The 19,501-nt window shown below is 36.8% G+C and overlaps 2 protein-coding genes across 2 annotated transcripts in view; both read left to right on the top strand.

The window, feature by feature from the left end:
- Positions 1–6,751, top strand: part of LOC107571875 (B-cell receptor CD22-like) — a 51,266-nt gene extending 44,515 nt beyond the window's left edge. The window contains exons 6-10 of the mRNA XM_016258258.1: positions 4,868–4,940; positions 5,032–5,277; positions 6,173–6,254; positions 6,338–6,377; positions 6,482–6,751. Coding sequence (XP_016113744.1) covers positions 4,868–4,940; positions 5,032–5,277; positions 6,173–6,254; positions 6,338–6,377; positions 6,482–6,751 — 711 coding nt within the window. The remainder of the gene's footprint in view (positions 1–4,867; positions 4,941–5,031; positions 5,278–6,172; positions 6,255–6,337; positions 6,378–6,481) is intronic.
- Positions 6,752–15,503: 8,752 nt separating this feature from the next.
- On the top strand, positions 15,504–19,498 carry LOC107571874 (B-cell receptor CD22-like; the record flags this gene model as incomplete). Its single annotated transcript, XM_016258257.1, has 6 exons — positions 15,504–15,673; positions 15,893–15,961; positions 18,218–18,586; positions 18,685–18,933; positions 19,013–19,267; positions 19,374–19,498. Coding segments are annotated over exons 2-6 (1,059 nt in total), but the record flags the coding sequence as incomplete, so codon positions are not given.
- Positions 19,499–19,501: the final 3 nt, after the last annotated feature.

Genomic DNA, 19,501 nt, shown 5'->3' with positions numbered 1-19,501 from the left:
TTTATTGCCAGTCTATGACTGCTGGTGGTACGTACTCTTCATTTGAACTACAGATGACTAAGGTTGGTCGTTCAAACTCATTTTATTGTTTTTTAGTTTATCGGCCACCTGGGCCAGCGGCCTCTTTTCCGAGAGAATTTATTGACTTTTTATCGTCCATTATTAAATTGGACAGAGTGATTATTGTCGGTGATTTTAATATTCACATGGATGATAATGCTTGTCAAGTTAAGTCAAGTCACCTTTATTTTTATAGCACTTTTAACAATACAGATTGTCAAAGCAACTGTACAGCATTAAATAGGAAAATAGTGTGTCAATAATGCAAAAAGGCAGTTCATCATTGAATTCAGTGATGTCATCATCCAGCTCAGTTCAGTTTAAATAGTATCTGTGCGATCAAGTTGAAGATATCGCTGGAAAATAAGTGTCCTCAACTAAGCAAGCCAGAGGCCACAGCGGCAAGGAACCAAAACTCTATCGGTGACAGAATAGAGAAAAAACCTTGGGAGAAACCAAACTCAGTCGTGGGGCCAGTTCTCCTCTGGCCAGGTGAAACCAGCAGTTCAATTTCACGCTGCAGCAAAGTCAGATTGTGCAGAGGAATCATCTGGTTCCTGTGGTCTTGTCCCGGTGGCCGTCTAGGAGACAAGGTCTTCAGTGGGGATCTGTCTCTGGGGCTCATCTAATTGTCCTGATCTCTGCTGACATTCAGGGCTGTGGAGGTCCTTTCAAGGTGTTGATCCACCATCTGGTCTGCATACGTACTGGATCCGGGTGACTGCAGTGACCATCTGATCTGGATACAGACTGGATCTGGTGGCTACGGTGACCTCGGAATAAGAGAGAAGCACACTAATATTAGCATAGATGCCATTCTTCTAACGATGTAGCAAGTACATCGGGTGTTATGGAAAGTGTTCCCGGTTCCGGCTGACCTAATTAATGCAGCCTAAAAATCCTTTAACGGATTTGAATATTAGAAATGTGTTAGTGTGTGTTATGTGTAAACCAGATTAAAGAGATGGGTCTTTAAGCTAGTTTTAAACTGACAGAGTGTATCTGCCTCCCGAACAATGTTAGGTAGGTTGTTTCAGAGTTTGGGCGCTAAATTGGAAAAGTATCTGCCGCCCGCAGTTGATTTTATATTCTAGGCTTGTAATGCTGCTTCTGAATTTTTAAATATTATGGAATCTTTTAAATTTATTCAACATGTCTCTGGTCCTAAGCACAGTAAGGGTCCTACGCTCGATCTAGTTTTCTCTCACGGTCTAAACATTTGGCACTATATGTACTGAAGATGGATATAGTGATCACAAATGCGTTTTATTTGATCTTGCTTTTAATGAGGATCCTCTGCCTATTAAGCGAGCATCCTGCTCTCGCATGATTAACCAGCGTGCTGTTGAGAATTTCTCAGCCGCCTTTGACTCAAGCTCGGTTATTATCTCAAATGACATTGATGCTACGTTACAGTCATTTAATGAACATTGCACCCTGCTACTGGACAGAGTGGCTCATTTAAAAACTTGACAAACCCCCCATTTTAACACCCCCTTGTGGATAAATGAAGCTTTAGACGTGTTTGTCGGAAGACTGAAAAAACTATTCAGGAAAGCGACTCAGCTTTCTACCCCTGAAGTCCACCACGTGCATCTTAAAGAGATCTTGTCAGATCTAAATGAGAGGATCAAGGATGCTAGAGCATCTTATTTTATGAAACTGATATCTGCCTGCAAAATGATCCTAAAACTTTGTTTGAAACTGTTAACAATATTGTTTCTCCTGCTACGTCTCTTGTCCCTGTGTTTTCTAATAATGACTGCAATCATTTTTTGTCTCATTTTGTGGACAAGGTTATGGCTGTCAGGGCAAACATTGCATCACCAGCAAATCCTCTTACAGTTACCCAACAAAGTCTGTCAATTTTGGACTCCTTTAGTCCCATTTCCCTAAATGACATCAAGTTAGTGGGCATGATGAAACCTTCCCAAAGCCCTGTGGATATTTTGCCTACGTCTCTTTATGAAGTCTATTACATCTATCTCTTAGGCTGGGCCAGGTGACTAGGTGTTTTAAACATGATGTTGTTCAGCCTCTCTTGAAAAAGAGTAGTCTTGATATAACATAATTTAATAACTACAGGCCTTTTTCTAAATTGACTTCTACTTTTACTTTTAGTCATTTAGCAGACATTTTTATACAAAGCGACTTACAAATAAGAAAAAGTAATTAAAACTAAAAGCTAAAACTCTATAAATACTATATATATACACACACACACATTTAAGAAAATAAATTAAATTAAATTAAAAATAAAAATGACAAATGCATACAACATTTCAAAACTAAAACATTTAAATGAAAACAAAAAAATAAAGCTAAAAACCATTCAAACATACACATAAGAAAAAGTAATTAAAACTAAAAGCTAAAAGCTTTTAAGAAAATAAAAGAAATTAAATAAAAATGACAAATGCATACAACATTTCAAAACTAAAACATTTAAATGAAAACAAAAAAATAAAGCTAAAAACCATTCAAACATACACATAAGAAAAAGTAATTAAAACTAAAAGCTAAAAGCTTTTCAGAAAATAAAAGAAATTAAATAAAAATGACAAATGCATACAACAACATTTCAAAACTAAAACATTTAAATGAAAACAAAAAAATAAAGCTAAAAACAATTCAAAAATATTAAAAGAACAAAAGGTATGAGTATAATAATGAGTCTATAACACTAAGCCAAACACCAAAAAAACAACTACATATGAGTATGTACAGCCACACACATATACATATATATAAATACATTAAATAAATAAATTGCCTTCTCTAAAATCTTAGAAAAAAAGAAAATCTTAAAGAAGCTATTGGCAATGCAGTTACTGTAAATACGGTTTTGGAGGCTCATGATATCTGTGATAAATTTCAGTCTGGCTTTGGTAAAAACCATTAGACTGAAACTGCCCTCCTGTAGGGTCTCAAATGACATGTTGATGGCTGCTGATGCTGGTGAAGTTAGACCGTAGCGCAGCATTTGATACTGTTGATCACTTTGATTAATAGACTGCATTCTCTAGTTGGCATTTCTGGATTAGCTCTGGATTGGTTATCCTCCTATCTTTCTGATAGGAGTTTTTCTGTGTCCATAGGAACTTACATGTCAGACATTGTTCCTCTGTCCTGTGGTGTGCCAAAAGGTTCTGTGCTTAGCCCTCTGCTGTTTAGTCTGTATATGCTTCCTCTTGGCAAGATTATTAGCAGTTTTAAAATATCTTATCATTGTTATGCCGATGACATCCAATTATATATTTATTTTAGTCCTGATAGACTAGACAAACTGTCCCTTCTGCAGAATTGTTTGGCCTCCATTAATAAATGGATGTCAGACAATTTTCTGCAACTAAATAATGATAAAACTAAGGTGATGATTATTGCCCCTGACAACATTACTTCTAAGATTAGGCAGGCTATTGGGGGTTTATCATCCTCTGATAGCAGTGACATAAAAAATCTGGGTGTCATTTTTGACAGGTCTATGTGTTTGAACAGTCATGTAAAATCTGTAGTTCGTTCATGTTTTTTCCATCTTAGGAACATTGCTAAGATTAGATCTATGGTTTCAAAAAAAGAGATGGAGATGCTTTTTCATGCATTTATCTCTACACGGTTAGACTATTGCAATGTTCTCTACACTTGTTTGAACAAATCTTCTATGGATCTATTACAAGCTGTACAGAATGCGGCTGCAAGGCTTTTGACTAGGACCAGCAGGAGGTTGCACATTACTCCCGTGCTAAAGGCCCTGTATTGGCTTCCCATTGGTTTTAGAGTACATTTTAAAATTGTAGTCATTACTTATGGAGCCCTGAATGGTCACCCTCTTATATCCAGGATCTATTACATGCACACTCCCCTGGCCGGACGTTGAGGTCTTCTGACCTAGACCTTTTAACTATTCTCAGAACACGTCTTAAGACAAGGGGTGACCGTGCTTTCTGTGTCGTGGCTCCAAGGCTTTGGACCTCTCTACCCTTATCATTGCACTATGAGTTTCTTTAGAATCTTTTAAAAAACACCTAAAGACATATCTTTTTAGACAAGCTTTTAACTAACAATATGGTCTGGAAGCAATTTTTTGTGATATACAGAATGCGGCTGCAAGGCTTTTGACTAGGACCAGCAGGAGGTCGCACATTACTCCCGTGCTAAAGGCCCTGCATTGGCTTCCCATTGGTTTTAGAGTACATTTTAAAATTGTGGTCATTACTTATGGAGTCCTGCATGGTCAGGCACCCTCTTATATCCAGGATCTATTACATGCACACTCCCCTGGCCGGACTTTGAGGTCTTCTGACCTAGACCTTTTAACTATTCTCAGAACACGTCTTAAGACAAGGGGTGACCGTGCTTTCTGTGTCGTGGCTCCAAGGCTTTGGACCTCTCTACCCTTATCATTGCACTATAAGTTTCTTTAGAATCTTTTAAAAAAACACCTAGAGACATATCTTTTTAGACAAGCTTTTAACTAACAATATGGTCTGGAAGCAATTTTTGGTGGTATTTGTACAGCTGGTATTTAACTTGTTTTGATTTTAATTTTATTGTAAAGCACTTTGTGACCCCTTGTCTGGGAAAGGTGCTATATAAATACATTTGACTTACATACTAATATTATTTTCATTTATATTGGACCTCTAGATCCTCCAAAGGAATCTTCTGTAGCAGTGAATCCATCTGGTGAAATAATGGAGGGAGTTTCAGTGACTCTGAGCTGCAGCAGTGATTCAAACCCACCTGCAGAAATCAGCTGGTTTAAGGAGACTCAAAGCTCAGCTTTTGGATCTGGACAGAGTTTCAGTGCATATACAAGTGCAAGTCCAGAAATCAACATGGAGAGAAAGACTCTGATACTGTGACTTTAAATGTCATGTGTGAGTTAATGACCATTTGTACATTGTTCAAATTTCTAGAATTCCTAATTTTCTCATATTTATTGTGACATTTAATTTTTGTCCATTTCAGATCCTCCAAAAAGCGTCTCAGTGTCCATAAATGGATCTGATGAAATAGTGGAGGGAGATTCAGTGACTCTGAGCTGCAGCAGTGATTCAAACCCACCTGCAGAAATCAGCTGGTTTAAGGAGACTCAAAGCTCAGCTTTTGGATCTGGACAGAGTTTCAGTGCACTACAGAGTGGACGCTTCTACTGTGAGGCTCACAATCAACACGGATCTCAGAGATCAGACGCTGTTGCTGTCACTGTACATGGTGTGTATCACTGAGCCATTCTGCAACTGGATGAGGGGGGGTTAAGAATTATAAAATCTGTTTAAAGTAATTAATTTTATGAATGTATTTATAAAATTTCCTAAATACAGCAACATTTGGTGCAGGCTCAGTTTGGAGTTGGAACAGTCACTTTAGGACACAATTATAATGCATTTAGTGTGCTTTCATTTCCACATTGTATTAACCTTTTGAGCGGTATGATTTGATTTTTATATCTGTGCCCCTGGAGGTACGGTCGTACATATGAGATTCAGAATGGTCAATGACGTCACATAACTGCCAAATTCAAACTTTGCTTTCGAGCTTTGGCTGACACTAAGCCAGAGATGGATGCACTCTGTGCTTCTCATATAATCACAACTATGCAGTGTTTTCAACCATATATTGCTTATTTTTTGGATTCAGACATTTGAATACACACAAGTGCTCCCTGATAGCACTTGTACATCTCGGAGACGTCTATTTGACATCTGCATTTACATCTTCAAGATGTATTTTTTAAAGTGTTTGCTCATCTGGGTGTTTCCTATCAGATGTCAAATAGACGTCTTTAAGATGTTTATGATTTAGAATGTATGTAAAACTGGCATCTTACAGATGTCTGTCAGATGTTTGCACACAGCAGATGCTTTCCAGATCAAGAGATCTTTAAGAGACATCTTGTAGACGTACGTGTTTGTGAAATACACACAGATGTTTATGGAAGCAGCAATAACAATCCATTCAAATGTGACAAAGGGGGCACCAGTCATGAAATCTTTAACTATGAAGATAAATGCGATTGTGTTAAAATTGCAGCTGTACACTATGAATCATGGTTTTATTTTCTCATATTAAACATAAAAGCATTGTCTTGTCACTTGTCTTGTTGTAGGAAAGAAGTTTTGGTATGCAGTTGCTGGAGTCACTGGAGGATTGGGAGGTTTAATCTTCATATTCATCATTGTGTTGTTCATGTAAGTTCATGTTGTGTGTCAGAAAACACATTAGTATACCAAGCTTATTTCCTAAATGCATTTTAGATGATTCTTTATTACAGGAGGAAAAAACTGAGACCTAATCACATCGCACAAAAGCAGGTAAATCAAATTATCAAACGAGCATTAAGCAAAAGTTATAACATAGAGGTATTAATTATTTTTGCCGTAAATACAGTGTAACAAGTAATTTTCTCTCATTTTAGGATGACCTTTATGTCAGCGTATCAGCTCACGATAGGCCTCTGTCTGAATCTGATGCCGTGAATCAAAACAATGCCTTGTATTCCTTAATTACTCTCAGCAATGTCAGTCACAATCAGACTGAAGGAAAAGCATCTGATTCTGAAGATACAGAAGAGATCCAGTATGCAACTGTCCTGCATCATCGAAACAAAGAGATGAACCAACCAGAAGAGAAGGAAAGCCAGTACGACAACATTAGAAAGTACCGGACTGATGCTGCAAGGAGGTGAGAAACTCGATCATGGCATGTTCATAACATCATAAATCATATTAAGATTGAATCAGAACACTGTTGAGCACTCTTGAATGCCGTTCCTGCATTGGTTGAGGTTGTATTAATTGGCATCTGTAAAGGTCATTGATGCAGTGATATCTCTGGATATATTCATTTCACAGATGTACTGATCAGATGGTGGAGGATCAATCAGTGATTTACAGTGCAGTCAAATGATCAACGGATCAGTTTGGTGAAACTACTGTTCCTGGAAAAACTGATCTCCATGTTGACATCACCCTCATGTGGTGGGACTGTGGCACTGCTTGTCTGATGCTGGATTTTCATTTCTTCTTTTTAGTTTTACCTAAGAGCTAGATTATTCCTTGTTTTTGCAAAGAGCATTTTCTCTCACTGGTCCTCTGATCAGGATGTTGCTGAAATCCTGAATTCTTCGTCCAGTTTGTATGAAATCTAGAGACCCTCCTGACAAAATGTTGGTCAAATCTGAAATCAGCTGAATAAACTGAGTAAACATATGGCAGGACTTTTACTTTCTCACCCCTGGACTTTACACCTCTGATTTTTGGAAACATAATGACTATGTTATTTTAATCTACATTATTGTTGGTAAACCCTCAAAAAGAATAAACTCCTCATCCAATTTGTATGAAATGTGGCATGTTTTGTCTAGAGACACTTCTGACAACAACTTGTCAAGGCAGAAATGTTCATAATTTCATATTTTTCACAACCTGCCTACTGTGAGTACAATATCCAAATTTATCTGAGGATGCACGTTGCGATATATGCAATATCTTGTCCTATTTGACCTGATTGTGTCAATAAGGATGTCTTTCAAATCGCACAGATCCTTGTAGAAGTATTTTTGTTTGAATGATGCAGATGACTAATTCCAGTTACTTGGAATTCATTATTATTTCAAACCTTTAAGGTCCATTTCCGTCATTCAGGCTTATAAATAACACTGGTGTGGGTTGGTACTCTGTTTAGTGTGACTGACTAGATGTCTCACTATAGCTTCTGGTGGTTGATATGGACACGTAAATGCACTGAATAAATGGCAACCTAAAAATGTGTTTTATGACTTAACATAACGTTGTGACTGTTACGACACACTGGAGATTTGCTCATCAGGCGTGCGTATGTGCATCAGGAAACACCAACACAGCCACTGTTGCATTTTGCCTATTAATGGATTGCCACAGAATCTATAAATAATAGCTCTACATGGGCCCTCATACGTCAGCAGATGTATACACAGCAAACACTCCACTCTCCTTAAGAGTTTATTTGAGTCTACACTTAAAATTAACACTGAAGTGGAGTTAAAGCAGAGGTGCCCAAACTCGGTCCTGGAGGGCCGGTGTCCTGCAGAGTTTAGCTCCAGCTTGCCTCAACACACCTGCTGGGAAGTTTCTAGTATGCCTAGTAAGAGCTTGATTAGCTGCTTCAGGTGTGTTTGATTGGGGTTTGAGCTAAACTCTGCAGGACACCGGCCCTCCAGGACTGAGTTTGGGCACCCCCCGAGTTAAAGGTAATGAGATAATTAAGGGATTAATTGAACGATGATTGATCATTAGTGAAGACACCTGATGTTAACAAGCAGAATCACTGAAGGAAAGAGTCAACATTTTTAAGTCACCATGATGGTGGTCAGTGTTTACTTTATTTCGGCCCTTGACTCTTTAAAAAAAAAATTATTTCTTTCTGATTAACTGTATGTTTATAAAGCACATTTGTTATGGCATAGAAAACACAGCGAATATATGTTAAGCTGCTGGTCGTGGTTTGGTAGCATAAACCTTGTGGTTATACCGTACATCATTCTGAGCCCAATCTCTGATTATATGAGTGGTGTGGTAATTTTACATTATTGTAGTGATGGGAGACACAAACCTTTTCGAAGCTTCGAATCAATTGAACAAATTGCTTCGCAAAATGATTCAATGTTTCGAAGCGTTCAAAACACCACACACTAGTGACGCCTGCTGGTCAAAAGTGTGTAAATGCAACAAAAACATGCATAAAAACAGTTTAAAAAACCCATTGCAAATGTTTTATTGAACACATAATACATTAAATGCAATAAAGAAATTATAAAATACCGTTAAATATTAAATGCCTGTATAATATGTGGTTTTTAACATATTTTATATTAATTGGCTTGTTTTGTTTGTTTTATAGAGACCTTGTATATAGAGGCAAGTAAGAGACTAACTACTTCACATCCTTTTAATTACACAAATGACTCGTTACAAATGTCTACAAATTGATGAAACTGATCCGAGATCAGGTAAAAACCATATAATTAAGGGATTAATTGAACGATGATTGATCATTAGTGAAGACACCTGATGTTAACAAGCAGAATCACTGAAGGAAAGAGTCAACATTTTTAAGTCACCATGATGGTGGTCAGTGTTTACTTTATTTCGGCCCTTGACTCTTTAAAAAAAAAATTATTTCTTTCTGATTAACTGTATGTTTATAAAGCACATTTGTTATGGCATAGAAAACACAGCGAATATATGTTAAGCTGCTGGTCGTGGTTTGGTAGCATAAACCTTGTGGTTATACCGTACATCATTCTGAGCCCAATCTCTGATTATATGAGTGGTGTGGTAATTTTACATTATTGTAGTGATGGGAGACACAAACCTTTTCGAAGCTTCGAATCAATTGAACAAATTGCTTCGCAAAATGATTCAATGTTTCGAAGCGTTCAAAACACCACACACTAGTGACGCCTGCTGGTCAAAAGTGTGTAAATGCAACAAAAACATGCATAAAAACAGTTTAAAAAACCCATTGCAAATGTTTTATTGAACACATAATACATTAAATGCAATAAAGAAATTATAAAATACCGTTAAATATTAAATGCCTGTATAATATGTGGTTTTTAACATATTTTATATTAATTGGCTTGTTTTGTTTGTTTTATAGAGACCTTGTATATAGAGGCAAGTAAGAGACTAACTACTTCACATCCTTTTAATTACACAAATGACTCGTTACAAATGTCTACAAATTGATGAAACTGATCCGAGATCAGGTAAAAACCATAGACGCTGGTTCAATGTTTCGCCTGCTGGAGGGCGATCTCAATGAACTAGCTCGATTCACAGGTTTACAGAGACCCCTGTAAGACCCCCTCAATGGTATACATTTTCAAACATTTCAAAACATTAATTGATGTAATGAAGCCTCGTATACTGAAATCACGTGACTTTGGCAGTTTGATACGTGCTCCAAACCACTGTTTTGAAGCAAATGATCACAAACTCACAAAAGTTTCGAAGCGTCACGAAGCAGTGATTCAAAAGCGGCCATCACTACATTATTGATTACAGCAGCCCTGTGGTGAATGCATGAAATTCTGCGCACACACACAAAAAGTTTGAACCACTTAATTTCTTTAGACCAGAGGTGGGCAAACGTTTTGACTGAAGGGCATCAAGTTCTCCAAATCAAGTGAGGGGCCGCCTAATATGTGTATGACAAATTAAGCTAAATTGATACTCATTTACTACTGTACTGTATGTATATTTGTACATACATGGCAGTTCTATTATTGTATCATCTCTACTTTATTTTGATGAGCACTTTATGACACACAGATAAGGCAAGATCTCCCTGTGCATCCTTGCAGCCTAGCATGCAGAGCAGGGAGAGCAGCAATAACCCCCTTAGAGTAAACAGAACAGAACAAACATAAATGTATTGCAGATATCATTAAAGTTCAATAATTTAATGTAGCATTTTAGAAATTTGTATAATTCAAAGGAGAATCAGAAGGCTGAATCCTGACTGACAAGAGGAGGAGTTGGGGATGGAGGAGGTTAATTAGTTATTGAGCAATGCAAAAGCTGGTGATAATGCTGAAGGACCTTATATATGGGTGCTGTAATAGGTGTCGCATTCCTATAAGTAGACGTGGATCAGCTGAGAGTAAGCTTACGCGTGATTCAATGTTTCGAAGCGTTCAAAACACCACACACTAGTGACGCCTGCTGGTCAAAAGTGTGTAAATGCAACAAAAACATGCATAAAAACAGTTTAAAAAACCCATTGCAAATGTTTTATTGAACACATAATACATTAAATGCAATAAAGAAATTATAAAATACCGTTAAATATTAAATGCCTGTATAATATGTGGTTTTTAACATATTTTATATTAATTGGCTTGTTTTGTTTGTTTTATAGAGACCTTGTATATAGAGGCAAGTAAGAGACTAACTACTTCACATCCTTTTAATTACACAAATGACTCGTTACAAATGTCTACAAATTGATGAAACTGATCCGAGATCAGGTAAAAACCATATAATTAAGGGATTAATTGAACGATGATTGATCATTAGTGAAGACACCTGATGTTAACAAGCAGAATCACTGAAGGAAAGAGTCAACATTTTTAAGTCACCATGATGGTGGTCAGTGTTTACTTTATTTCGGCCCTTGACTCTTTAAAAAAAAAATTATTTCTTTCTGATTAACTGTATGTTTATAAAGCACATTTGTTATGGCATAGAAAACACAGCGAATATATGTTAAGCTGCTGGTCGTGGTTTGGTAGCATAAACCTTGTGGTTATACCGTACATCATTCTGAGCCCAATCTCTGATTATATGAGTGGTGTGGTAATTTTACATTATTGTAGTGATGGGAGACACAAACCTTTTCGAAGCTTCGAATCAATTGAACAAATTGCTTCGCAAAATGATTCAATGTTTCGAAGCGTTCAAAACACCACACACTAGTGACGCCTGCTGGTCAAAAGTGTGTAAATGCAACAAAAACATGCATAAAAACAGTTTAAAAAACCCATTGCAAATGTTTTATTGAACACATAATACATTAAATGCAATAAAGAAATTATAAAATACCGTTAAATATTAAATGCCTGTATAATATGTGGTTTTTAACATATTTTATATTAATTGGCTTGTTTTGTTTGTTTTATAGAGACCTTGTATATAGAGGCAAGTAAGAGACTAACTACTTCACATCCTTTTAATTACACAAATGACTCGTTACAAATGTCTACAAATTGATGAAACTGATCCGAGATCAGGTAAAAACCATATAATTAAGGGATTAATTGAACGATGATTGATCATTAGTGAAGACACCTGATGTTAACAAGCAGAATCACTGAAGGAAAGAGTCAACATTTTTAAGTCACCATGATGGTGGTCAGTGTTTACTTTATTTCGGCCCTTGACTCTTTAAAAAAAAAATTATTTCTTTCTGATTAACTGTATGTTTATAAAGCACATTTGTTATGGCATAGAAAACACAGCGAATATATGTTAAGCTGCTGGTCGTGGTTTGGTAGCATAAACCTTGTGGTTATACCGTACATCATTCTGAGCCCAATCTCTGATTATATGAGTGGTGTGGTAATTTTACATTATTGTAGTGATGGGAGACACAAACCTTTTCGAAGCTTCGAATCAATTGAACAAATTGCTTCGCAAAATGATTCAATGTTTCGAAGCGTTCAAAACACCACACACTAGTGACGCCTGCTGGTCAAAAGTGTGTAAATGCAACAAAAACATGCATAAAAACAGTTTAAAAAACCCATTGCAAATGTTTTATTGAACACATAATACATTAAATGCAATAAAGAAATTATAAAATACCGTTAAATATTAAATGCCTGTATAATATGTGGTTTTTAACATATTTTATATTAATTGGCTTGTTTTGTTTGTTTTATAGAGACCTTGTATATAGAGGCAAGTAAGAGACTAACTACTTCACATCCTTTTAATTACACAAATGACTCGTTACAAATGTCTACAAATTGATGAAACTGATCCGAGATCAGGTAAAAACCATATAATTAAGGGATTAATTGAACGATGATTGATCATTAGTGAAGACACCTGATGTTAACAAGCAGAATCACTGAAGGAAAGAGTCAACATTTTTAAGTCACCATGATGGTGGTCAGTGTTTACTTTATTTCGGCCCTTGACTCTTTAAAAAAAAAATTATTTCTTTCTGATTAACTGTATGTTTATAAAGCACATTTGTTATGGCATAGAAAACACAGCGAATATATGTTAAGCTGCTGGTCGTGGTTTGGTAGCATAAACCTTGTGGTTATACCGTACATCATTCTGAGCCCAATCTCTGATTATATGAGTGGTGTGGTAATTTTACATTATTGTAGTGATGGGAGACACAAACCTTTTCGAAGCTTCGAATCAATTGAACAAATTGCTTCGCAAAATGATTCAATGTTTCGAAGCGTTCAAAACACCACACACTAGTGACGCCTGCTGGTCAAAAGTGTGTAAATGCAACAAAAACATGCATAAAAACAGTTTAAAAAACCCATTGCAAATGTTTTATTGAACACATAATACATTAAATGCAATAAAGAAATTATAAAATACCGTTAAATATTAAATGCCTGTATAATATGTGGTTTTTAACATATTTTATATTAATTGGCTTGTTTTGTTTGTTTTATAGAGACCTTGTATATAGAGGCAAGTAAGAGACTAACTACTTCACATCCTTTTAATTACACAAATGACTCGTTACAAATGTCTACAAATTGATGAAACTGATCCGAGATCAGGTAAAAACCATAGACGCTGGTTCAATGTTTCGCCTGCTGGAGGGCGATCTCAATGAACTAGCTCGATTCACAGGTTTACAGAGACCCCTGTAAGACCCCCTCAATGGTATACATTTTCAAACATTTCAAAACATTAATTGATGTAATGAAGCCTCGTATACTGAAATCACGTGACTTTGGCAGTTTGATACGTGCTCCAAACCACTGTTTTGAAGCAAATGATCACAAACTCACAAAAGTTTCGAAGCGTCACGAAGCAGTGATTCAAAAGCGGCCATCACTACATTATTGATTACAGCAGCCCTGTGGTGAATGCATGAAATTCTGCGCACACACACAAAAAGTTTGAACCACTTAATTTCTTTAGACCAGAGGTGGGCAAACGTTTTGACTGAAGGGCATCAAGTTCTCCAAATCAAGTGAGGGGCCGCCTAATATGTGTATGACAAATTAAGCTAAATTGATACTCATTTACTACTGTACTGTATGTATATTTGTACATACATGGCAGTTCTATTATTGTATCATCTCTACTTTATTTTGATGAGCACTTTATGACACACAGATAAGGCAAGATCTCCCTGTGCATCCTTGCAGCCTAGCATGCAGAGCAGGGAGAGCAGCAATAACCCCCTTAGAGTAAACAGAACAGAACAAACATAAATGTATTGCAGATATCATTAAAGTTCAATAATTTAATGTAGCATTTTAGAAATTTGTATAATTCAAAGGAGAATCAGAAGGCTGAATCCTGACTGACAAGAGGAGGAGTTGGGGATGGAGGAGGTTAATTAGTTATTGAGCAATGCAAAAGCTGGTGATAATGCTGAAGGACCTTATATATGGGTGCTGTAATAGGTGTCGCATTCCTATAAGTAGACGTGGATCAGCTGAGAGTAAGCTTACGCGAGCTTAACTAACGGGACCTGCCAAAACTTACACTACTCTTGATTTATATTCCCCTCACTCCACAAAAAAAGTCCCGTAATTTAGCAGTGTTCAGAGCAGAAAAGGAAACGACCAATTATTTCTATGCTTTCCCATGAAATTACAGTGGCCTTGAGCAGGAGGATAACACTTGCTTTTGTTCTCTTACTGGAAAGTATACAGAGTTGTTTTTTTTAGCATTTTTAAACAGTACCAATTCTAGGCATTTTTTTTTAAAACAAATGAACACGTTCAATTTTTAAACAAATAACTATTTGCAAATTATGCATGTTTTTTATTTTCTATTTAACCAACAGCACCTGACCACATTTCTTCTTGGTTTATCTGGCTGTTATAACTTGATGATAGTAGCCAAACAAGCGCAACGTACAAGAGCACAACTAATACAAACACTGACCACCATCATGGTGACTTAAAAAAGTTGACTTTCCTTCAGTGATTCTGCTTGTTAATATCAAGTGTCTACACTAATGTTCATTCATCATTCAATTAATCACTTAATCAACTCATTAACCTTAACACTGCTTAAGTGTTCATTTTAACACTCTTGAGTGTGGACTCAAATAAACTCTGAGGAGAGTTAATTTAACACTGGGGGTTTTGCTGGGTATATTTTACGACTTTAGGTACTTTTTAACTTTTGTGCTTAGTGTGAGTCAGAGTTGGGACTTTCAAGTCTCAAGCAAGTCTCAAGTCAAATCCCAAGTCCTCAAAATAAAATAAATAATAAATTTAATGAGATAATTAAGTGACTAATTAAATGATGATTGTGCATTAGTAATGAACAATCAACATCATTGAAGAAAAGAGAAATACAAGAACTACAGACTTCAGCCACAGCCTTGGATGGAATCAACTGAAGAAACACACACACACACACACACACAAACAATGCCACCATAATTGTGGTCAAGGTTTGCTTTAGTTGGTCTCTTGACCCTTGATGTGTTCATTACTAATGCACAATCATCATTTAATTAGTCACTTAATTATCTCATTAACTTTAACTCTTTGAGTTAAAACCACACCTCTGGTGTGAGTAGTCCAGCTTACATGCAATATATATGTATTTATTCCTGGCTTTCATTTACAACAAACTATTCATGATCTGAAAATCTGCAAGATAGACCAGGAAATAAACAGAATGTTTTTTTGTTTTGTTTTTTATTTTGGCAAATCTAAAAGAAAGATTTTCTTTTTTTATGTAATATTTTGACGTCAATAATCAGAGGTTAAAAAGAGAGAGGAAAGGGGAAATGAGTTGGAAATGACGCCGTTCTGGTTATAAATGAGGCTGCTAAACCTTCCTCCTTTCTCTTCATGTGTCATTTGGTTTCAGCTGATGAGTTGTCCTGCGCTACGGTATGACCAGTTTCTTATGTTTTGTTTGTTTGTTTGTTTGTTTGTTTATACATTTTCAATGCTTCTACACTTAACAAAAAATGCGTCTGTTTTGAAACTGTTTCCACTCAGAAATTGCTAGTAAATTTCCCAAATAATTACAATTACAATTTGGAGGTAGAAAGACTGAAATATATTTTTCTTGTAAATCTCAACCATATTCAAATTTCTGTGTTGCAGGTGTTGCTATGGTGATGTCAGTCAGAATGGCTCTTCTTCTTCCTCTCATCTTTTCTCTCATGATCCACAGTGAGTTTCTGATGCTTCTCAGTAGGCTTGTTCAGACTTTCGGATTTTTGTGCATATCCGATTGTAATCCGCATATTAAGCCTGTGTGATCAGCAAAAATTCACATTTTTTTGTAGCAGGCCTGTCACAAACTTGGTGCGATATTTAATTGTAAGCCTATGGGTGAGACTTCCGGTTCATTAGCCATTGTAAGGGAAATAACGAGAAGAATAACAACGTGCAGTAAACGGTAAAACTGTTTGCACTACAAACCAGTGTGTTCATAATTAATATCATGCATTAAGGTAAGACACACCAATTTGCAATCTCAAGCAGCAAAACGAGGTGTTTTGTACAGTTAAAAATAGCTGGACACGGATGAGACCGGAAGCCAGACCCATAAAATGTACAAATTGTATTCTTATAGGAAAAATAAGGTGGATAATCGTGTTGGAAGCAGGGTTGCCAAGTCCGCATTATACAATTTTTTTTTTTTATTGGACTGCTTTTAAACTGTTGCCGTTGGGTTGATTTTTTTCCCCTTGTGGGTTAAAGTTTTGAAATATTGCATCAATTAAATTTCACTGGAATGCTTGTAGTGAAATATTTAATATATGATAAAACTGTGCTGATGTTAACTTTTGTGAAGGAGGGCCACAGGTAGGAAGCCTTTGAGATGTGTTTATGATCAATCTGCACAACAGTGACTGTAAAATATGTATTTTAGGTATGGAAATGACATATAAGAGTTTTGATATTTGGGATATGGTCATTGCACTACTTTGGGACTGTTTTGTCATGCAGACATGGCAACCCTGCTGTAGAGCAGATGCTTTAAGTTTAGAATTGTACCGTATGTTTTCCAACTGCACTGAATTATTTTTATTTCTATAAAAATGCAAAATGACAGTGGAGGTGGTGGTCTAGTAATGTAATCGGTGTATGACCAAACACTGTGTAACACCAACTAGTGCAGTAAGCCTAGTGTTAATGTAACTTCATTATTCTTGTTATGTGCCAAATTGTGGTTATGTGCCCCACACTATATTTTTTGACCGCCCACTTCTCAGCAAGGGTAAAACCGCCTGCTCCCACAAGATTTGCACTGGGTCCGACAGGATCCCGTTCCCAATGCAGCCCTCTAGTAAGCCAAAAGAACATGGCTTGAATACTCCTTAGAGTGCAGTGCATGCTTTTGTTTTCCGTGTTGAGTGTTTGGTGTTGCTTTCTTAGAATAGAAACTAGTTTGCAAAAAATAACAGAAAAAGAATAGAACATTAAAAAAATATAAGAAAAGAAAACAACAACCCCACGCACATGCCCCCATCCCACCTGAAATATCACTTGTCCCACCCTTCATCTCAAGATGAAATATAATCCAGCGTAAAGGCAACATGTTGTAAAACATCTGTAATGCAAATTGTATTGTTGTTAGAAACCAATGCAGATATTCAGTCAAATAAAAGAGCACATTTGAGCAGTTGCCATACACAGTGTGGACAGTCAGTCGTCTAGATCAGATTTGAATCAGATATGCACATAATGGGATTTGGACTGACAGTGTAAAGAAGGTTCAATTATTTGCTGTGCTGTGCTTTCAATTATGTATATAAAGGAACTGGGTAGTAACTGATTACATGTAATTTGGATTATGTAATCAGATTCCAAAAATTAAGTACAAACCAAATTATTCTCCTATAGGAGCAGTACAAGCATGAAGTCTGTCTTTGTAATGTCTGTCCAATGCTTTACTCAGTATCTCATTTCTAATGCAAATGTAATGGCAAACTTATCTTCGTTATGTGTTTTTTCTCAGAAAATACTGATGAATGATATTGATTGTATCTGATTAATATTTTAATCTAGACAGTGCCAGTTCACTGTTCTGTCTCAGCTGTTCAGTGCTGCTTTTCTTCAACACCCTCTACTCAGCAGGGTTGCCAGGTTTTCACAACAAAACCTGCCCAATTGCTACTCAAAACTAGCCCAAACGTGTTTCAAGGGGAGGTCCCCCGGTAAAAATCGCTTTCTGGGGATTAAAATACACATTTGTTGGTGGGATTCCCCTAGTAAAATTATCATTTATTGGGGTTGCTTCAACCTGCGGACATGAAAAACAACCCGCAGCAACAGTGATAAAGTAGCCCAATTCTATGGGAAAACCGCAGATTGGCAACAGTGCTACTCAACAACCAAAAGACATTCAAAGATCTTGAGCAAATACATTCAGTTAGTAACTGCTGCTAATCTTTTCTTCTTATGAATTCTGTGTTTCAGGGGTTTCTAGTGCTGATTGGGTTGTGAGTTACAGTCCTTCACACATCTGTGCACTAAAGGACTCATCAGTGATAATGAACTGCACTTATACGTACCCTACTGGATATCAGATCAAGAAAGCGTTCTGGACCAAAGGTAAAAAGAAAGATTCAAGTGATGAAGAAGATGAACATGAAGTGTTTCCAGATCTGTCTAAGGACCCTGAATACAGTCAGAGGCTTCAGTATCTGGGAGATAAACAGAAGAACTGCACCATCAGACTGAGTCATGTGACACATAAGGATGAACACATGTACTATTTCAGATTCACAACTAATAAACCTGATAAGAAATGGATTGGTAAACCAGGAGTGACTCTTACTGTGACAGGTGACTTTCATGAGGTTTCTCTCTTCTTCTGTGCATTATGTTGAGTAATAATCAGTGTATGACAGCAGCACTAGATATAATGTGTGTGTTGTGTTCAGATCTTCAGGTGGAGGCTCCTGAGAGAGTGACAGAGGGAGATTCAGTGCGTCTGACATGTAAAAGCAGCTGCACTCTGACTGACAGCGCAACATTCATCTGGTACAGAAACTCACAGCCATTAACTGAGAGAAGAGACAGAAACAATCAACTCCTGCTGCAGTCAGTCAGAAGAGAGGATGCAGGCAGATACAGCTGTGCTCAACATGAACACACTTACATCTCTCCTGCTGTTCATCTCAGTGTCATGTGTGAGTGCAGATTCATTAGTATATTAATTGTTGAGTTAATGTCTGGGGAAAAGAAAAAAAAAACTTTTGTCCTCTTTAGACCCACCAAAGAACGTCTTATTGTCCATCAGTCCATGTTGTGAAATAGTGGAGGGAGATTCAGTGGCTCTGACCTGCAGCAGTGATTCAAACCCACCTGCAGAAATCAGCTGGTTTAAAGGAGGAACGCTTGTAGGATCTGGAAGAATCTACAACATCTCAAACATCAGCTCTGATCACAGTGAAGAATACAAGTGCAAGTCCAGAAATAAACTTGGAGAGAAATACTCTGATGCTGTGACTTTAAACATTACGTGTGAGTTAATGATGGTTCAGTAACTGTGACTTTAAATCCTCTAAACATGCTCTATGATGTTACATTTATTATAATACTTAATGACATCAATGTTTTTCTGTGTTAGATCCTCCAAAGAACACCTCAGTGTCCATCAGTCCGTCTGGTGAAATAGTGGAGGGAGATTCAGTGACTCTGAGCTGCAGCAGTGATTCAAACCCACCTGCAGAAATCAGCTGGTTTAAAGGAGGAACG

Source organism: Sinocyclocheilus grahami, unplaced genomic scaffold, assembly GCF_001515645.1.
Source record: "Sinocyclocheilus grahami isolate Dianchi unplaced genomic scaffold, SAMN03320097.WGS_v1.1 scaffold1664.1, whole genome shotgun sequence".
NCBI lineage: Eukaryota > Metazoa > Chordata > Actinopteri > Cypriniformes > Cyprinidae > Sinocyclocheilus > Sinocyclocheilus grahami.
The sequence above is the reverse complement of the archived record's forward strand: the minus strand, read 5'-3'. Positions and strand labels throughout refer to the sequence as shown.